Genomic DNA, 21,702 nt, shown 5'->3' with positions numbered 1-21,702 from the left:
ATCTATTTTTCAATCATTAAAGGAAAATATTTATGTAAGTCTCATACAAGGTAAAAATATTTCAAAAACCTACATCTTAATATGGTTCTTCCATAGCAAATCTTTGGTTTTATGCTTATTCTAAATGTTCAGTTTCTCATTATGAGCTTAAATATAACTGTAATCTTGTAAGAAAAAAATCTGTTTTGATATTTCCACTAAATCACATGCTGAATGATACCTGGTTATGAATGAAGTCTTTGACACTGAGTTGAAATGAGAAAAATAAGTCAGATATATTCTCTTGGCCTCCCATGAAGACAGCATGCATAACAAAACTAACTCCTAACACACAATGATGCACTTCATAGGATAAAACACACCTCTTCTGGGCTTTTCAAGCCCTAAGAATTCCTGTACCACCAAGAAAAAGGAGCAACTTGGCACTAATATCTAGATACATTTCTTTTACGTTAGAGACTAAACAAATAGACTCTGCATAGCAGACATCACTAGAACTAGGAACATATCTGGAGAAGCTTTACCTACCAGGATTTCATGGTTTGAATCCTATGACCTTTGTGCTTCAGTGATCAAGACCCCAAATTTCAGTTATATATATTTTACATTAATATAACAAATGTTTCCAAGCTATCATCATTGTCATTTTTGCTACTAATATTAATATCTCTATCAAAAGATGTATGATAGGCTTACAGAAGATGAATGCCTATAAAGATAAAATAATAGCAAATAAACCTTTTTAAAAATTACTGCAAGCTGGTGCAACCACTCTGGAAAACAGTGTGGAGGTTCCTCAAAAAACTGAAAATAGAGCTACCCTATGACCCAACGAATGCACTACTGGGTATATATCCTAAAGACAAAAACGTGGTGCTCCGAAGGGGCATGTGCACCCGAATGCTTATAGCAGCAATGTCCACAATAGCCAAACTATGGAAGGAACCTAGATGTCCATCAACAGATGAATGGATCAAGAAGATGTGGTATATATACACAATGGAATACTATGCAGCCATCAAAGGAAATGAAATCTTGCCATTTTTGACGACATGTATGGAACTAGTAGAGGGTATTATGCTTAGCGAAGTAAGTCAATCAGAGAAAGACAACTATCATATGATCTCCCTGATACGAGGAAGTGGAGATGCAACATGGGGGGTTTGGTGGGGTAGGAAAAAAAAATGAAAGAAGATGGGATCGGGAGGGAGACAAACCATAAAAGACTCAATCTCAAAAAACAGACTGAGGGTTGCTGGGGGGAGTGAGGTCGGGAGAGGGGGTGGGGATGTGGACATTGGGGAGTGTATGTGCTATGGTGAGTGCTGTGAAATGCGTAAACCTGGCGATTCACAGACTTGTAACCCTGGGGATAAAAATACATTATATGTTTATTAAAAAATTAATCTAAAAAGGAAAATTTTTACTACATAGCCAAGAAAAGGCTAGAATTTCTAAGTAAAACATTAAGATTAAAATGTTAATTTAGGGTGCCTAGGTGGCTCAGTGGGTTAAAAAGCCTCTGCCTTCAGCTCAGGTCATGATCCCAGGGTCCTGGTATCAAGTCCTGTATCAGGTTCTCTACTCAGTGGGAAGCCTGTCCCCCCCCCCCAACTCTCTCTGCCTGCCTCTCTGCCTACTTGTGATCTCTGTCTGCCAAATAAATAAATAAAAATCTTTAAAAAAAAATGTTAATTTAAACCCATCTTAAACTGAATCACAGGATGATTCTAATATATAAAAACTGTAACTTTTTTTTTAAAAAAAGGGGAAATTCATTCTTTGCCTATATTAGATATTCTTTTCCAGATTACAAAATGATTTTCTTAATGAATTATTCAACTTAGATATATGTACATATACATTTAATCCATATCCTTTATACTAATTTCTGTGCTTTATAAAAGTTTTCATTAACTTTTAAAAGATAAGTTCATAACAGTGCTTGTCCATCCAACAAAATTGGTAACTGTTTAGTTTTATTCACTTTTCTGGTCCACAGGGTACCACCCTGTAAAAACAAGTATGGTTAGACTTCATGTTTTAACAGCATTTTCCAAGTGTGGAATTTTGTTAAGATGATGTAGTTCCATACACAGCACCATACACATAGATAGCAGTACCTCTATCATATCATAAAATAATGACTGGTTCACATGTCTGCCCTTAAGAATTTTTAATGGCAAGAACTACATTTCAGAAATTTTAGTATCCCAGAGCCTAGAGCTGTGCCTGATAACCAAGAAATGCTAAGTAAATGTTTAATGAGGGCAAAAATGAAAAAAAAAAAAAAAAAAAAAATCTTATCAAAAATATTTCTTGATAAAACAATTCCTCTATGGCAAAATAAGTTTGTAATCTAACAATATAGAAAAGAAACTAAATAAAAAAAGATAAAGTTTCTTACTGCTTATTGAAGAAATATGGTTGTGTTCCCAGTCTTTGAGAAAGCGCCTGACAGCACTGGTCTACATCTTCTAAGACCTAACATAGGCAATAGACCCAATGGAAAATATTTAAATTAGCAAAACAATGTCTAAAATCTAATTTGTATCACAGCTTATAACAAAAATGTAAATTTAGGTAACCTTTTACCATATATTTAGAATCAGACTATAGAACACATAACACATAGAACATAAGTAATACTTTCTATAAAAGAAATAAGAAGAAAATTTGGGAGAAAACTTCCTTTAAACACAAGCACATTTAAGTTACTTGTAAGGATTACTATTAAGAAAGTTTCTACCTCAAAACTCTACCCCCTACAAAAAAATGTTTTCCTGAATCCATAGCTTCAAATGACTTTACATATTTTTAAAAAGCTGCTTCATAATGGTAACACTGCTGCTGACCACCATGAGTAAAAGCATTTGAGTTGTTTTCCCACTAGTGGAGATGGATTTTATTTACTCGATCCCTATTCATTTGCCCAATTCCCAGTGTGGTCAATGGCACACAGCAGTAAAATGGCTGGCTAGGACTCCAACTACCCTTGGAAAAGAAACATTATTAATGACTGAATTAGTTCAATCTCATGACCTTGAAAAGCTATATATTTTTCTAATTTTGCTATTTCAATAAATTTAAAACAAACAAAAAGATATATTAAGAGCTGTATATAACAGGGTTTTTTAAAGCCCTGATGCTGCAGATCTATATTTATTGACATAAATGCCCACAATATATTGGTGAATAGAAAAAAATTAGATTACAGAGTGGCAGGTATAAGATCCCATTTAAGGAAAACGTTACTCAGAGACATCTAGAAGAATGTTCTCCAAAAAGTTAGCAGTGGCAATTTCTAGATGATAGGATCTTAAGCAATTTCTATTTCCTTTTTGAACTTTTCTGTATTAGATAGTTTGTTTTATAATAAGCATGTATGATTTTTATAAAACAAAACCCACTTTATGTCAGAAAAAAATAAGAGTAAATGTTTTCCTAATTTTTTTATTGTGCTGAGATTTTTAAAGACAAAATATAACATGAATTTAATAGAAATATAATATAAATTATAAATATATATAAAAATTATATATAAAATATATAATTTTATAGAATATAAAATATAGTATATTACATATAAAATATAATTATACATAAAATTATTTTTTAAAATTATATATAAAAATATATAAATTATAAATATAAAACATGAATTTCTTAATGCATTAAAGTTGAGGCAACCCTCTACTTCAATCTGAATTATCTGGATTCACCTGGTCCAGAGTCTTGTTACCCCATCCAATAGCTTTCATCTTACGTTTGACTTCCCACTGTTTCTGGTAAGCCAAAATATGATTCAGAGGCCAAGGGTAAGGAGAGCCGTATCTGGCATGAGTGATCTAGAGCAAAAAGATTTTGTGACAAACATGATTCTAAAAACAAAGCCTGTTTTTACAAACAGAATTCTCAGGAAAATATATGTTCAGAACACAAATACAGCAATCTGAAAAAAATACATAGCTTGCAATTTAAAAAATTAAAATTTCAAACCATTCCCTTTAAAAATATATAAACTTTTATGTACTTTGCAACCAGTTACATCAAACAATGACACATAGCTTCCCTAAAATGTATGTGCAAGCAAAATTAAAGTAAGTGAAAAACTATATCACTAATGGTATAAACCACAATGTTTCATTTATGAGCAGGGACTTACGATTCTGAGCAAAAGTGTTTTCTCATTAAATTTTAATTAAGATAAATGCTGCAGAACCACTCACCTCCCCTACTGTAGCTTCATCACACCACTGAAGATACAACTAGGAACAAAAGAACAGTCACTAAAACTTCAGAATACCAAAAAGAAAATGGATAAAAAAAATTATTTCTTGCCATAGTGATCTTTTATAAAACAACTTTATAAAAGTCACATATATGAGAGTTTTCCCTCCTCTGGCTAATATTGCTATACAGAATTATTAAATTTAATTAATGATAATACTTAATAAAAGCATTTCCTATTCATAAAGTAGTACATCTCTAAATACCATTAAACTATTTTAGAGATATTATTTACGTAAATCTCCCAAGGCCAAAGTCAAATAATGAGTGGACAAGAATCACTCCTTTTTACCAAAAGAAAAACTAGACCTGTAAATGTCAAGACAACTTGTTCGAACAATATAACCAAGTAATTTCAGTAACCATCCTAGCCCTAGAATTGCTTGACTATATTCCTATTTCTCAATAACTATGAAATAACCCATAAGAAAGATATCGTTTGTAAGAGGAAAGTTTCTTTTCAAGGCCTATTATCTTCTAGTATACCTCTGCAGTCAACAGCATATTGTTGACTAATTCCATGTAGGCTTTCATTTCTGCTTTTTGGACTTCATCCAGCCCATCACTAAGAGAATGGCCCTAAAGGGAATTTAAAAAAATTTAAAAGAGCATCATATTAAATAGACAAAAACTTTCAGTTATCTTACTACTGAGTGAATATAAATGTTTTTACTACATCAATGTTTTTACTATAAATGTCTAATAAACTTCGGAAATATCTCTAAAATTATTCATGAAAAAAAGTTAATAATCTATCACAACAAAATATTAATAAGCAGTATTTATATGCCACTATAAAAATATATCTTTCAATGGACAAAATTATATTATCATTTCACAAAAGAAGAAAACAGAATGGTCAGTAAATCTTATTTTTTTTAAGAGACTAACCTTATTAGTAATAAAACAAATGCCAAAAGATTGACATGTGTTGCTTATAAAGTGGTCAAAGGTGGAAAGAAAATGTTAGTAAATGTATAGGGAAATAGACACTAATTTTAAAATTCTAATATACTATAATAATGAGTAGATCCATAAAATGGTATAACCCTTTAGTTCAATCCAGTCATCTGTGGTAAGATGTTTAAAAATGAGTATCTTTTAATATTTCAGCATCACTCTTAGGAATTTATCCAAAGGAGATAATCTGACAGGTGTACAAAGGTGTCTGTAGAAGAATATTTATCTTAACACATAATAAGAGCCAAACACTGACAACAATTTATGTGTCCATCAATAAAGGCTTAAGTAAATAAATTACAATACGTCCATACAATAAAATACTATACAACAACTTAAAAGGATAATATATTTCTATGGTCATTAACATGGAAGAATTTCCAAACATATTTATGATTTTAAAAGGCAGGTTACAAAATAGCACATAATAGCATGATCTACATTTTTCTGTATATGCAAAGAGAAAAGTCTGGAAAGATGTTCCCCAAAATGTTAATGGGGGTTGTCCTTTTTACTGAACTCAAATGTATATATTAATATGTTCAACTTCTAAATATATTCTGTATCTCTCTCTCAAAGGTTAACCTGACGTTTTATAACATCCTAAATTTTCATTTATGACCAAAACTCTCATTAACTGCAAGTTAGAAAATTATCTACCATTTTGTAAAGACCAAATTACATCTTTTGCCATTGATTTACATTATGGAGGAAAAAACTTATACTTTAGAACTATTTCTCTACTAGTTTATATTGGCATTTTAAAAAAACTAGGTTAAAATCAATACAAATATTAAGACACATTAAAGAATGATGAATGACTTATTTAAGACTGTGATCTAAAAGTTAAATAAATAAATAAATAAATAGATAAAATTTTTAAAAAAGACTAACTGTGATCAAATATATTTAATATCTTTTTCATTACCTTGGCTTTAACGAATTGGACTATTGGACCAAGTTCTGATACTACTTGATTTCCTACATGAATAAAAGGTACTTTACCTGTTGAGGAGGAAAAAAATGTATGAAGACACTTCCAGTAAATTAATACAAAAACAGATTGTGTTTTATTAATATACTGATTTTGTAACCCTATAACTTTTGAAAATTATAATTAAGTGTGTACATTAAATTCTATAAACTTTTAAATGATTACTAATTTTAAAAGAAAAAGGAGATTCATTTCTAGAGTTCTCATTTGTATATAACAACTGATCACAATATTAGCTTTTCAGAACTAACACTAACAAACTGCTTTATAATATAATATAGCAGTAAATACTAATTATGGAAATTAGATGAACCAAGGCAGAACACTGGTTCACGACCATTGACAGATTTGAAAGAAATGTAATTGGACTTTCTCTTCAGAGTACAATGAATCAATCTATATTTTAAACTACATTTAAGAAGATGACTTCTTTTTACATCCACTTTTAAATCTCAGATACCATTAAGTTCAATATTTTAAGCACATAATGGTGCAATAATAAATGTCTTTGACTCAAAAAAAATTAGGAATTTAAAAGAATTAGCAATCTTTGAAGATAAGCTAGTTTATGAATTATAACACAAAGTATGTTCCCAGACACATTTGAGGGGAAAAAAATAAGCATGCTTATTAAAAACTGGCTTCTCTAAATAAATATCACATTAAAAAAGTGGGATTTCATTTTAGAAATACCAATAGTTGATGAAATTATCAGAGATGATAACAAAATAAGTCTCCAAATAGCAATAAAGTTCACCTCAAAAGCTAGAGGATGAAGTTTGCTATCAGACGTACGTCAAATAGAGTTCACGCTAACAGTAGGCTGATTCATGGTCCTTTTCAACAGATTCACTCCTCTCTGCCCCACTCAGACCAAGGGTAATGGATGAGGCCTAGAGTACCAACAAGGCTTCATCTAAATCCCTAGGATAAGACGCATTACGAAAGGCAAGCAGGCCTTCACGGAAACAACAACTTAACAATACATTTAGAAGACATTTCTATGTTACCAATATAAAATCACTGAATTCCACATTCCTTTCTTTTACTGCTTTATAAATCTTGCAAAAAATAAAAGAATTTATCTGGGTATTAGGCCATAATATTTTTTAACCTGAGATAAAATCTTTGTAAGTACTCTAATGCTAGAAATAGTACAGGTCCTCTGAGATAAAATGATCTGAGAATGAAAACTATGCGTGGATAAATGCCTAGACTGAAGGCTATTTTTAGGTTATAATATTTTGAAAGAAAAGTGTATTTCTCATTTGCAATATCCAGTATGGCATTCTTGGAAGAAGGAGTTTGTATTTTCTCTTTTTAAAAATACTTTCAGTACTGTAGATTCTGAAGCAGGAAAGCTGTGTGGGTAGTCAAATGAGAACTCATGTATCCCTAAATATAAAGAAATATATACATCAAGGCAACAAATTACATGCCTTCATATATACATCATTACATGCCTTGATATATACATCAAGGCAACAAATACATGAGTACTCATGTATCCCTAAATATAAAGAAATATATACATCAAGGCAACAAATTAGAAGTGAGTAACGTTTTTGTCACTAGCCTGACTTAAAGTGGAGCCAATGTTACATCCTTATTATTGCAGGTATCAAGAAAAGCACTGAGATATTTATTCTCTGGCACCAATTGAAGATAATTTAAAAAACAAACAGAGGGCCCTATTTCTTATTTTAGGCAGAATAATCACTATTTAGGACTTAAAAAAAGGAAGCAAGAAGAAAGAAAGGAAGTTTGTGATTCAGAAAATATTGAAATAAAAAGAGCCCAAATACCATCTAACCCAACCACCACATATTACAGATGAAGTCACTGAAGCTCAAAAAAGAAAAGTGAAATTTCCCAAGGAAACTGTCAATATGTGACAAGGTCACAAAAGGATTAGAGTAAAAATTTCCTAACTCTTAGCTAAGAGTGACTTGATTTCTGATTATTCCACAATGTTCTCTGCTTTAAACCTCTACTACAGTAAGATCAAGCAAACAAATAAAACATTCCCCTGATCCCCCCAATCATATGATGAAAGAAAATACTACTAGAGTTATGATGAAATTTAAATAAATGCCTTAATAGAAAGTGCCACTTTCATCTACCTACAGGAGACTCCTATGAATGCATGTCTGTATGTGTGTGTTTATGTTCTGTAGCCTCTATAATAGTTATTTGTCTTTCATAGAGTCTATAAAAAGGTATCTACCTGTGTGGTACTTAGTATAGTCATTTTAGGAAACAGGTGGATGAACTCTAGGGCTTCTCCTCATTTGCCAAAAATACCAACTTTAGTATTAGATTATCAACTTTTTTACATTTAGGGATACTCTTTTTGTATGACTACATAAAGGATAAAGATAAATAGAACCCAATATGATTCATCTCACCAGAATTCAGAAAGTTTATAAAACCTACATTCAAAATTAACAGAAAATGAGTCAATTAATGGCCTGCAATAATCTAAAATATGTCTATGTTTACAAGTCTAGAAATTTTTTTATGGAGATGTTTTAGAAAGTATATTCATAAATCTGTAAGTGTAGATGTATGGATGTAGGCTTTTCAGTGTGTATGGAGGCTGTCCTCACAGCTTTTGACAATTATTACCACCTTTAAGAAACTAAGATTGGGGAAAAAAAAAAAAAAAAAAACTAAGATGAAAAGAAAAAAAATGTTTTATACAAATCATTTCTAAGTTATTTTCAGAGTGAGAGGATAAATGTCTCCCTAAAAAGCAAAGCAACATATTTATCCCAAACATTTTTACTCAATGGATTTACCCATAAAGGTGTGATTCTATGTTATTATTGGACCAGCAGAACCATAATTATAATCCATACCAATTCTAGTTAACATTTATTTATTAGCTTTGTGGCACTATATTTTGATGTTAAAAATTATCTGAACCATATTTATTTAAAACTTTGCCTTAATCTACAATATATGACACACAGAAAAGGCAATACTGATTATAAAAAATAGGGATAAGGCTAAAAGCTTAATAAGTATCTTAAAATCTGTTGAAATAAAAATTAAACAAAAGGAAGTCATTACAAACCAAAAGCATTCAGAGATGAACTTAAGGTCTTTGACAAGTAAATTTAATTATTCCACAATCTCTCTTCTTCCCTCTGTATATAATAGGAGAACATAGTTTAGAGAAGTGTGGATAATAATGAATGGATTCATTATTATCAAAATTGGTTTTCTAAGTGGAAAAGGTCCTATGTAAATAAGACTGGGGATATCTGAGATTATGTATTTTCTTACTATTTACTACTTAAAACAATTTCTGTAACTTTCCAGTAACCGACTAACACCACAGAGTTGAAACAAATAGCCATGTCCACCCAAAGACTATCAAGTTTACAACTGTTACTTTACAAAACCATGGGAAAATTATTCCAAGGGTAAACAACAAAAATGGGACTTCTAAAATAGTAGGTACAAACTGGATCAGCACTACAATTTTATCAATGCAGAATATTAACAGAATTTTTAAAAACTTACCAGACGGAGACATATATTCTGCATTTGCCCTACAAACCACTTTGATAGGCAGATTACACATTTGCAAAAAGGCCTGCAAATCAAGAGAAGTATAGTTAGCCTAGTGAAAGTATATATAAATTGAACACAACTTTTTATTTATTTAGTTCCTAAATTTAAATAGCAGCTCATAAAATAACACTTTATTAGAATGAAACAATTTAAAGCAAAAGATCTGTATTCCAAACAAAACAAATGGCATTTCAGTACTAAAAAAAAAAAAATCAATATAATTTAGACACCAGTAAATGCTTGACACTTAAAGCATTTATACACTCTTAAGAAAAAAAAAATGTAAACTATCTACACTTATTTTACCACATTAGTTTGTGTAAGCCAGCAATACTAAATATTGACTTAATTTTCTTTACTAAAGTCCAAATTTTATAAAGTATTCCTTAATTCCACTATTCTTCACGGGATCTTTACTTTCTCAACTTAGAGAAAAACTCTCAAAATGTTATTTCTGCTACTTCCAAGTTCTCTCCTATAATACTCAGTATTCTAACATGTAGTTTTTATGCCCACTGATTCATTTTTTTAAGACATTAAGTTGTTGGTTTGTACTATGTTATAGTAAAAAAATCTCATAAGCAACTTAAATGTCTAACAATAAGAAAGTAAGTCATTTGTGGTGAATCCAAATCATGGATTGTTATGCCATCCCTTTTAAAAACCATGAATTATATCTTCACACATGGCTATCTGAAATAAGCTTACAACTGGATGTGGCCAGTGTCTAAATTCCGACCAAAGGGACTTAAAGTTCTGGGCCACTGCTAGAAGTTTCTTTAAAAGGAAGAGATATGGCCTCTCCTCTTTTTTCCCTTCCTGCTCAGCAGAATATGAGAAAGGATGACTATAGCCACAGCAGTCAGACTGAACTATGAAATAGAAGCTGAGAGCTGAAGATGGCAGAGCAACAAGAGTGAAGAAGCCCAGTTCCTCGAGAATCATGGGAGTCACTGAACCTGATTACCTGTGCGTATAAGAAGAAATAAACTTCTTATCTTTTCCAGTCTCTGGTATTTGGGGTTTTCTAGAACTCATAGCCAAACTGAATTCTAACATTCACCAAAAACTACTGCTTCTAGCTTTAAACACCACCTCAACCAAGAGTTGATTCTTCTCTGTGTAATAAGTGTATGCTGTCTTCTAAATACTATAACCTGTCCTCCCAAATTCTAACAATGACAGTGAACTACTTGACTAATTCACAAGTATAGACTAGGATCAAAATCAGGTGGAAGGCTTATGAAAACACAGATTGCTAGGAATGGAAGAATTAGAGACAAGAAGTATCAGCAGCTCTTTCAAAAAAAGGAAGAAGGGATTAGAAGGGTCTTGCTTCTACGATGTATATATCTGTACCCGATGATGAAGAAAGGCTGAACTTGTTAGAAGATAAATAGAAAAGAAAAAAACACACCGGAAACACTGAAATGACAAAAAAGAGGGAGGGTAACAGGCATACAAGATCCATGAGAAGGTAAAAAGGGATTTTAAGAGCACAGGTATAGGTATCTATCTGGTCTTTTGTCAGGAAACAGGACACCTTTCCCACTCTAACACAAGGGGTGGTTGGATCAGTAATGACTGCAAGTTGATAAGCAAGAAGGACAAGAAAATGAAAGAATATTCACATTCTATAAAATTGGAGAAGAAATCACCTTCTGAGAATGAAGGAATAAAAGTGGACTGAGGCCTTCAGAGAACAAAAAGAATCTGAAAGAACTATTTAATATTATCTTCTAAAATGTCTGAATAATATTCCCTTGTTAGTCAACAATTATACTACTATAAGAATAGTAAATATTGTATATTTTGCTAAACGAAATGTACAGTGGTAACTGTACTAACCACTATTCCAAAAAGCTATATTTCACTAAAAAAGATTAAGCAAAATGGTAATGTTCTGCAATCAAAGCCATGTTTCCAGTCCTGTGAATTTTTCACTTTAATAAAATACAATTGATTGCATTTGACCAATTTAGCAACACTAAACTCAGCACAGACCTCAACTAATGGCATAATTCTAGTTAGCAAAGATTAATTTTACATTTACTACAATCCCAGCTTTAAAAGTAATTTATGTATTAACTTGCAGTTAGTTCACAAAGAAGTCTGATATCACAAACACAATATTTTCATTCAAACATTAAAAATGCAGAACAGAACACTACTATGACTGTCTTTGAGGATATAAAAAACGTTAAATCCAAACCAGGCTTTGAGTCAAACAGTACTTCTCCTTTCTTTTGTAGGATGGAAGAAAATTCCTGAGAGGTACCAAAATAATAATTTCAACTTTCACTTTCCGTCTCTTATCAGCCCCCAAATAAAACAGCATGATACACCAACCTAAAACACATTTTATTTTCAGTTGTGAAATTGCAGTCTTCATATTTTTATTCTTATGTAAATCCAAAGAAAAAATGTAGTTCTGATTATAATAAGCAAATTTAGGATAACTCTGCTAATTCCTTTTCTTCAGCTGGATACTTTATTCCAAACTAATTCAAGTGATTAAAAATATAAAATAATTTGCACCAAAAAGTTAGCACATACTATCAGAATCTAGAACTGTGCTGTCTAATATGGTAGCTACCAGTCACCTGTGGTTATTTAACTTAAATTTAAATAAATTAAAATTGAATAAAATTTTTAATTCAGTTTCCCAGTCACACTAGCCATATTTCAAGTGCTCTATAGCCACATGTGGCTAATGGCTACTGTGTTTATTGGACAATACAAGTAACAACATTTACATCATTGCAGGAAGTTCTATTAGACACCATGGATCTACAGCCATGATAATCAGTGCATAAAAGACATCTTAGCAAGACAGGCTGACATAAAAAAATAAATAAATAAAAGGGCAAGTCCCACTGGCAAAAAAAAAAAAAAAGACAGGCAGACATCATCTGAAAGTGACCAGGCTAAATATTTATAAAAACAATCTGCACAATATTAGAGTGTCCACAAACTCTGCAAGAGATCCATCAACTTTTGATGACAGTGACACATTAAGCACCATAATATTTTCAATTTTACAAAGAACGAATATAGAGTTTACTTGGCTGAGAACTCCAACTGTTAAAATGGTCAGATAAGTTTATTAACCTGTGAAAACTAAGAACTTCAGAATGAATAAATTAAAACTAGAGTCAATAAATACATTCATTCTTTGAAAGGTAAGGAATTTCTTAAACATAGATACACACACATAGAACAAAGTACCCAGTACCCTTAAATTTAATAAGCATGTAAACACGAAGAACTGAAGTTACACATTTACCTCTGCGATCTTTCAAAAATTCTACTAAAATAAGGGCATCTGTATGGCTCAGTCAGTTGAGCATCTGACTCTTAATTTCGGCCTAAGTCATGGTCTTGGGGTCATGAGCTAAAGCTCCACATCAGGCTCTGCACTCCTTGGAGAGTCTGTTTGAGATTCTCCCTCTCCCTCTATCCCTTTCCCCCACCACACACACACTTCTCTCACGTGCTCCCTCTCTCTCAAATACACAAATAAATCTTAAAAAAAAAACAAAAAACAACTCTACTAAAATAACAGTGAAGAAATAGAAAACTAATAAATCCAGAATGGCACAAAGAAGGTGGAGAGGGGATCAAAGCAGACCAGAGATGTCTGCCCATTTCTGTTGGATGGAGAACAGACTTAGCAGGGCAGAGGAAGCTGAAACCTATGAGTATGCAGAGAAAAAAAATTAATGTGTCCACATCACAGAAACTAGGAGATTCCAAAACTGGAGGGACCAAGTACCACAGAAGGTGGAGACGAGGTAAAGGACTAAAAATAAGAGGAGTGGCTGAAAGTCTGTATAAGCATCACACAACTAGCCTGCCCCCAACCTGGCAGGAGACAGAGGTTCATTTTCTGAAGAAACCGAACCAGAGAGACTCCCGACCAAGTCTCAAGCATTGCAGAGGGCACTGGGTGGGTGCGGTGGGGCTGTCACACTGAAAAGAGAAAGGTTAAGGGAGAGTGCACACATCGACTGAAGAGAGCCACAGCACCCTTCTCCCCCTTAGCTCCCACACATTGGCAACCAAATTAAGTCCCTCCAAGATAGGAGAGGTAACTGTGGAAAAGCCCTACAAATGCTGACAGTATAGGTCAGGGTTGGGGAGGGGAGGGTAGAAGACAACAAAAAGAGCAACTCACTGTGCAATCAGTCACAGTGAAGCCTGAATGTCAAAAAGTACCCTCATCTCCCCCATCAGCTTTTTAGCACTTCACTCGTAAATATAAATTGTTAGTACAGACCAAGAGATAGTTGAGGAAAGCCTCGAACATAAAACTTAGAGCCAAAATAAGGCAAAAAAAAAAAGGAACTGACAGGAAAGAAAAATTGCAGAGAAAAGACAATTTCAAAGAAAAATCATAATGGTTAATATTTACTGAGCACTTAAGACCCTGTGCCAGGTACTTGCATAAGAGCTTTGCCCAAGAGTTAGGTACAACAGATATGCCTATTTTAATACGGGAACACATTAACATACGAAGAGTTTAAGGAATCTGATCACAGCATATAGGAAGGCAGAAACAAAAGGAGGTAGGAAAGAAGGGAGAGAAAGGAAAGAAAAGAAACAGGAAAAAGAAAAATAAAAAGTGAAGCATACACAGGACTGAGCAAAAACATGACATTCATGTCTCAAAAGCAACTCTGAAACCTCAATGGTAATATAAGGCCTTCAAAATGCTAAGGAAAAAATCTTGCCAACCTAAAATTCTACATGAGGCCAAGGTTATTAATCAAATATGAAGAAAGAATAAAAACAGTATCATATAAGCAAGGTCTTTAAATTTTTATTTCCCATGTACCCTTTCTCAGAAAGCTAATGAAGAATGTGCTGCACAAAATAAAAATAACAAACCAAGGGAGGGAAAGGGGGTGGGAAAGAATAGGGATCCAGAGAATAAGGGATCCAACGTAAAAAAAAAAAAAAAAAAAAGGCAAAGAGAATTCCCTGGATGATGGTGAATAGCAGTCGTAAGAAAACAGCTCTGAAGTCAGCAGAGAAAGGAACTGCTCCAATTAGAGTAGAAGGAACAGAAGTTTCAAAGGTAGTATTTCTGAGAGAAAAGAAAAAAAGTACCTGATGCATTTGACCATTGTGAGGGAGAGCATTATAGTTCAATCAAAGTTTATGAAAGAAACTATCCAAATGAATTAAATAAAACAATTACTAACCTCAGGGGGGGAAAGCACAAAGAAAGATTATGTGCATAGTACACTGAGCTACTCAACAGAGATCAATATTTACATTCTAATTATAATGGAAATACTAAGTATCAGTATTAATCTGACCCAAAAAAGTGAGAACACAATTGGGAAGATGGGGAAGGAGAGAAACGTGAGTTGTACGAGGAGAATTTCATAGTGGAATTCAATAGATACTTAAAAATTTTTAAAAGTAATAGTAACACAAGCATCTTAAAAATACAGAGGTAAATACCTGGAAAAATACCTGGAAAAATAATACAGCTAAAAGAACTGAAAATTGGTTGTCTCTGGGTATCCAGATTTGGGAATGGGGTAAGGGTGGGTCAGTAGACTGTGTGTGTGTGTGTGTGTGTGTGTGTGTGTGTGCATATATATGAGGAGCCTCTCATACATTTCAGGTGGGAGTATAAATTAATCCAACCATCTTGACACTGTTTGGTAATTACTACTGAGTATATGCCCACCCTATCAGCCAACAATTCCATGCCCAGAACTATACCCCCCAAAAAGGCATATAGTCATTAACATACATGTACAACAATGCTCATAGAGTTTGATCCATAATAATCAAATACTGGGAACAACTCAAATGTCTATTAATAAGGTAGCAAATTTGATTCTAAAACTCCTAACCCCAAGCTAAAAAGGATATATAGGGCACCAGGGTGGCTCAGTGGGTTAAAACCTCTGCCTTCCTCAGGTCACGATCCTGGTGTCCTGGAATTGAGTCCTGCATCGGGCTCTCTCCTCAGCGAGAGCCTGCTTCCCTCTGCCTGCCTCTCTGCCCCCTTGTGATCTCTGTCTGTCAAATAAATAGATAAAATCTTTTAAAAAATAAAATAAAATAAAAATAAAAAATGAAAAGAATATATAATGTCACCAACTGTTATTATGAGAAAGGAAAAAAGTAACTACAAAAGGATTATAAATTTTTCTTGACTCTGAATGCTTTAGAAAGAGTATTCATTGAGAATTTTTAAATCAGAGAAACTCTAGAAACAATCCCAGAAGAAGACACCTATGATACTCCATGAAGATTCTAAATTCTATTTGTTCAGTAATTACTTCTGAATCATATCTTCCGGGAACTATGGCTCAGAATTTTTTTGTAAAAAATGATTTTGAAAAATAAAATATATTTTATTTGTACATAAGTAAAACCAAAGCCAAAAGTATAAAGAACAAGAACAATCTGTTACCCATAAAAATACCTTAAATCCTAGATTCAAAAGTTGTTATTGTAAATAAAGCCACTGCTTTGATTAGATTATAAAACTAGCAGTTTAAATGTTGGAAAAACCCTTTCAAATGTTGTAGATAATAGAATATCAGGAATACAGACAGGGATCCTATTATAACAATCTGTCAGTAACATGGTGGCAAGCTTCTGATGCTTCTTGCTTCTCTTTTCAGATACCTCTGTGTTCTAAAACTAGCATTTACTACTTTAATACACAGTTATGTGCCAGATAATGATGATCAGCTCAATAAATGAATGAACAAACATGAAAATCTGAAAATATATCAAATCTCAAAATGAAGACTATAGATGTCTAAAACTCAATAAATTTTCTAGTTCTAATCCTATGTGAATTTTCTTAATGAAGCAACAAAAACTTCTGATAATAAAAACATTTTTTTTAAAAACTGCTTAGTCAAATTTCAAAACACAAAACTGATACTCAACCAGTGCCTGGAGTATAAATCAATGCAGTCTAATCCAATGTTAGTTTGGCAACAGCTACAAAAATCCTTAATGTACATATCCTTTGACCCTTCAATTGTACTGCCAGAAACAGATGAACATCTTCACGTATTTTATAAGATATATGTAACAATATTCATGCCTAAGCCCTATTATAGTTATAATATTTATACTTCTAATAATAATAACAGTAGCCTAATACCCATGAATAAGAGACTGATTGTATAAACTGCGGTGACTCCATCAATAGAATATTTGTAGTCTTCAAAAAAGAATGGGGTCACTCCTCAACTGAACTTCTCATACTGAACTCCAAAAGACATTTCTCATCTGGAATCTTCTGTAAGGGCTACTGAATGACATTAGACAACATGCCAAATGCAGAACTGCTTTTTGTATTATTTTTCTTCCAAAGCCCTGAAGCAAAACATTAAAACAAACTCAGTAAGTCCTGCAAGAGGCTAATTTATTTGGCCCAATGCATAGCTTCTTGTGAACTAAATGGACAGGAAGACACAATTCTGATTGTGTAGAAGAATGGATGGAAAGCATTTATGCATTCATCTGCATACTTGATAGAGTAAGCAGCTACTATGTATCACAACTGTTCTAGGCACTGAGAACAGAGCAGTGAACATAAAGTCTAGGCCTTCATGGATTTTACATTCCAATGGAGAAAGAAGACAAGCAAATAAACTAGAAAATATGTATAGTGATCCCTGCTACAATCCCTTCGTACAAAGCAGTTCGAAGGTCTTGCTGTTATATGCAGAGTGGTCAGATAAGGGCTCACCAGGAAACATTTGAGCATAAACCTGAAGAAAGTTAGGGAGCAAGCCACGTATCTTATCTAAGAGAAGAGCAGTCCAAGTTCAACAGAGCTGATGCAGTCTTATGTGTCAACTGGTGTGTCTGAGGAATAAGACCAGTCTGACAATGCAGATTAAGGAAGTGAGTGGTTAAGTGATGACATCAAAAGAGATCATGTAGGACTTACAGATAATTTTAAGGATTCCAACCTTTACTTTGAGTGAGACAAACAATCTTAGGAAGGTGCTGAGCTGAAGACTGCAAGAATCTGACTAACATTTTAAAGGATTACAAACAGCTATACAGAGATTAGACTGTAGAGAGTAGAAGAATAGAAGCAGGAGCACAAGTTAGAAGGATTCTACAACAATCCAGGCAAGAAATGATGGTGGTCTGCATCAAGACAAGAGTGCTAAAGGGAACAAGAAGTCAGATTCTGGCTGTATTTTTAAGCTAGGGCCAAAAGGTTTTGCTGACAACTGGATGTGAATACAGGAAAAAGAGAGGACTCCAAAGATGGCTCAAAGTTTCTGACATAAACAACTAGAATGATGGAACTGCCATTTACCAAAATAGGAAAAACTGTGGGATGAGAAGGTTTTGGTGATCTCTTCCCAAAAGACTTGGGAGTCTTTAATAGGGACTTCTCTAATATCACTTAGCAGACAACTCTGTTCTCTTTTCAAAGACCTGGTCACTAAGGCACCGTTGTATGTTTTGAAACCATATAAGCAACTCTACTCAAATGTTGAGAAGCCCAACCTTAAAGGCCATCTCCATTTCTTTTGTGGAAGAGGTGACAAAAGTACCTACAAATTAGCATAATCTTTGTCAATATTTTCCTGCAAGTATGGCAATATTGAGGTATTAAGAAAAGGAGAGAGGTAGGGGAGCCTGAGTGGCTCAGTCATTACGCATCTGCCTTCAGCTCAGGTCATGATCCTGAAGTCCTGGGATACAGCCCTTTATCAGGCTCCCTGCTCGGTGAGGAACCTGCTTCTCCCTCTCCCACTTCCCCTGCCTGTGTTCCTGGTCTCACTGTATCTCTGTCAAATAAATAAATAAAATCTTTAAAAAAAAAAAGGGGGGGTGGAGCTATAATTATTATGCAGAATAAAAACACAACCAAGAAGAGTTGTTATCTTTGATCTCTTCTGTCCCCTCCAAGTTTAGCCCACCAAGTTTAAAAACTGAAAAGTCCATATCCAAAACATAAAAGAACTGACATAAGTTAACACCAAAAAAAAAAAAAAAACACCCAAATAATCTGGTTAAAAAGTGAGCAGAAGGGGAACTTGGATGGCTCACTCAGTGAAGTGTCTGGTTCAATTTTGGCTCAGGTCATGATCTCAAGGTTGTGAGATGGAGACCCATGTTGGGCTCTGCACTCTGCAGGAGTCTGCTTGGGATTCCCTCCATCTCCCTTTCCCTCTGCCTCTCCCCCTACTTGTGCACACACCTGCTCTCTCTAAAATAAATAAATTAATAAACCTTAAAAAAAAAAGTGAGCACAAGACTTGAATAGATGTTTTTCCAAAGACATCATAAAAATGGCCAACAGACACATGAAGTCATCAGGGAAATGTAAATCAAAACCATAGTGAGATTTATTACCTTACACCTGTCAGAATGGCTAATATCAAAAAGACAAATTAATAAGTGTTGGTGAGGATATGGAGAAAAGGGAACCCTCATGTACTGCTGGTAGGAATGAAAATTGGTGCAACCATTACGGACAACATCATGGAGGTTCCTCAGAAAACTAAAAATAGAAATACCATATGATCCTGTAATTCCATTACTGGACCTTTATCTGAAGAAAACAAAAACAGTGATTCAGAAAGATATCTGAACACCTATTTCACTGCTACATTATTTATAATAGTGAAGATATGAAGGCAACCCAAGTATCCATCGATATATGAATGGATAAAGATGTAGTGTGTAGACACAAAGACACATACCATGAACTATTACTCAGCCATAAAAAAGAATGAGATCACTTATATGCAGACTCTAAAAAACAAAACAAATGAACAAACAAAAAGACCCACATATACAGAAAACACACTGATGGTTGCCAGAGGGGAGGGAGTGGGGGTGGAGGGAGTTGGGTGAAGAAAAGCAAGAGATAACAGGTTTCCAGTTATGGAATGCACAAGTCACAGGGATAAAAGGTACAGAATAGGGAATATATATAGTCAGTGGTATAGTAATAGAGTGGTATGGTGAGAAATGATACCTATACTTACGGTGAGCATAACAAAATGTATAGAGCTGTGGAATAACTATGTTGCATACCTGAAATTAATGTAGCATTATCAGTCAGCGATACTTCAATTAAAAACAAAAACAAGGAGGTGCCTAGGTAGCTCAATCCATTAAACATCTGCCTTCCGCTCAGGTCATGATCCTGGAGTGCCAGGATTGAGTCCATAGGGCTCTCTGCTCAGCAGTGAGTCTGCCTCTCCCTCTGACCCTACCCCCTTCTCTCATGCCACTTCTCTCTCCCCCTCAAATAATTAAACAACACAATAAAATGGGCATCTAGGTTACTCAATCAGTTAAATATCTGACTCTTGGTATCAGGTCAGGTCATGATCATAGAGTTCTGAGATCAAGTCCCATATCAGACTCTGCACTGGCTGTGAAGCCTGCTTGAGATTCTCCCTCTCCCTTTCCCTCTGCCCCTCCTCTCTCTTTCTCATTTAAAAAAAAAAATTACATTTTTTAAAATAAAAACATAAAAAAACTAAACTAAAATGTCAATTTAACACACAGTTAAAGAAGAAGCAATGAGAAGCTATCCAATAACAGTAGTATTATCTTCTGAAAATATACTGAGAAGTAACACAAACAGAAGCCATTGTCACCAAGAGTCCTTTAAAATCTGAGCATATGGTCCAATATTCAGGGTATTTAAAATAAGTATGGAGATCTTATAATTAAGATAAGGTAAACAATAATATTAATAAGAAATCCAATAAAAAAATCTCAAAAATTATGCATATCTAGTTTCTTCAAGTCTTTATTTCCAAAGAAATATACTAAAAATATTACAGAAAGAATCTGGAGGAGCAAACTTAATTGAAATTAAATTTATTTTTTTAAAGATTTTATTTACCTATTTTGACAGAGAGAGAGGGAACATAAGCAGAGGGAGTGGGAGAGTGCTGAGCAGGGAGCCCAACACAGGGTTCAATCCCAGGACCCTGGGATCATGGACTTGAGCCAAAGGTAGATGCCTAACGAATAAGCACCCAGGCGGCCCTGAAATTAAACTTAAAGCCAAAAACTCGGGGCGCCTGGGTGGCTCATTCATTAGGCATCTGTCTTTGGTTCAGATTGTGCTCCCAGGGTCATGGGATGGAGTCCCGCATTGGGCTCCTTGCAGCTGGGAGCCTGCTTCTCCCTCTCCCTCTGCCTGCCACTCCCCTTGCTTGCTGTGCTCTCTCTTCATGTCAAATAAATAAATAAAATATTTAAAGCCAAAAATCATCAATTTCTTCTATAAAAAACAATAAGTATCATGTTAACATGAGAAAGAAAATAGAATCTATAACATTAAAAACCTTGAAATATCACGCATCTTGTTTGAATTGCATTATGTTCACCAAAAATGAACAAATGATGAAGTAAATAAAAATATTCAGTTCATAAAATGATAAGAAGGGCTCAAACCTGGCTGGAGAGAAACACAGCCAGCCAACAACAGGCCTGGCCTGGTCACTACATTTGCACAGGGAGAATGCTACACATCTCACTGAGACTCTGTCTTTACCATCATTTAGAGTAGGGCAAGTTTCTGTTGCTGACTCATACACACCATACATTACTCTTAAGACTGGGTGACCCAGCACATTCCCACTCTTTAATTGTCACTGGTTAAGTCCCTAGCATAATAGATCTAATAGATCCTAACAGAATACAGACTTAAGAAACATGCTGCTGGGGCACCTAGATGGCTCAATGGGTTAAGGCCTCTGCCTTCGCTCAGGGCATGATCCCAGGGTCCTGGATCGGGCCCCACATCGGGCTCTCTGCTCAGCAGGGAGCCTGCTTACCACCCTCTCTCTCTGCCTGTCTCTCTGCCTACTTGTGATCTCTGTCAAATAAATAAA

At 34.1% G+C, this 21,702-nt stretch overlaps 1 protein-coding gene across 2 annotated transcripts in view; it reads right to left on the bottom strand.

Annotated features, from left to right (window-relative positions):
- Nucleotides 1-21,702, bottom strand: part of MTX2 (metaxin 2) — a 68,153-nt gene that overhangs the window by 7,536 nt on the left and 38,915 nt on the right. For both annotated transcript variants that reach the window (XM_044242393.1, XM_044242394.1), the window contains 6 exons: nt 9,776-9,848; nt 6,179-6,255; nt 4,777-4,869; nt 4,230-4,268; nt 3,723-3,848; nt 2,408-2,484 (listed from right to left, as the gene is read on the bottom strand). In XM_044242393.1, the coding sequence (XP_044098328.1) occupies nt 2,408-2,484; nt 3,723-3,848; nt 4,230-4,268; nt 4,777-4,869; nt 6,179-6,255; nt 9,776-9,848 (485 nt within the window). The remainder of the gene's footprint in view (nt 1-2,407; nt 2,485-3,722; nt 3,849-4,229; nt 4,269-4,776; nt 4,870-6,178; nt 6,256-9,775; nt 9,849-21,702) is intronic.

This window comes from Neovison vison, chromosome 3 (assembly GCF_020171115.1).
Source record: "Neovison vison isolate M4711 chromosome 3, ASM_NN_V1, whole genome shotgun sequence".
Classification (NCBI taxonomy): Eukaryota; Metazoa; Chordata; class Mammalia; order Carnivora; family Mustelidae; genus Neogale; species Neogale vison.
Note: the sequence above shows the minus strand (reverse complement) of the source record. Positions and strands in the feature narration are given on the sequence as shown.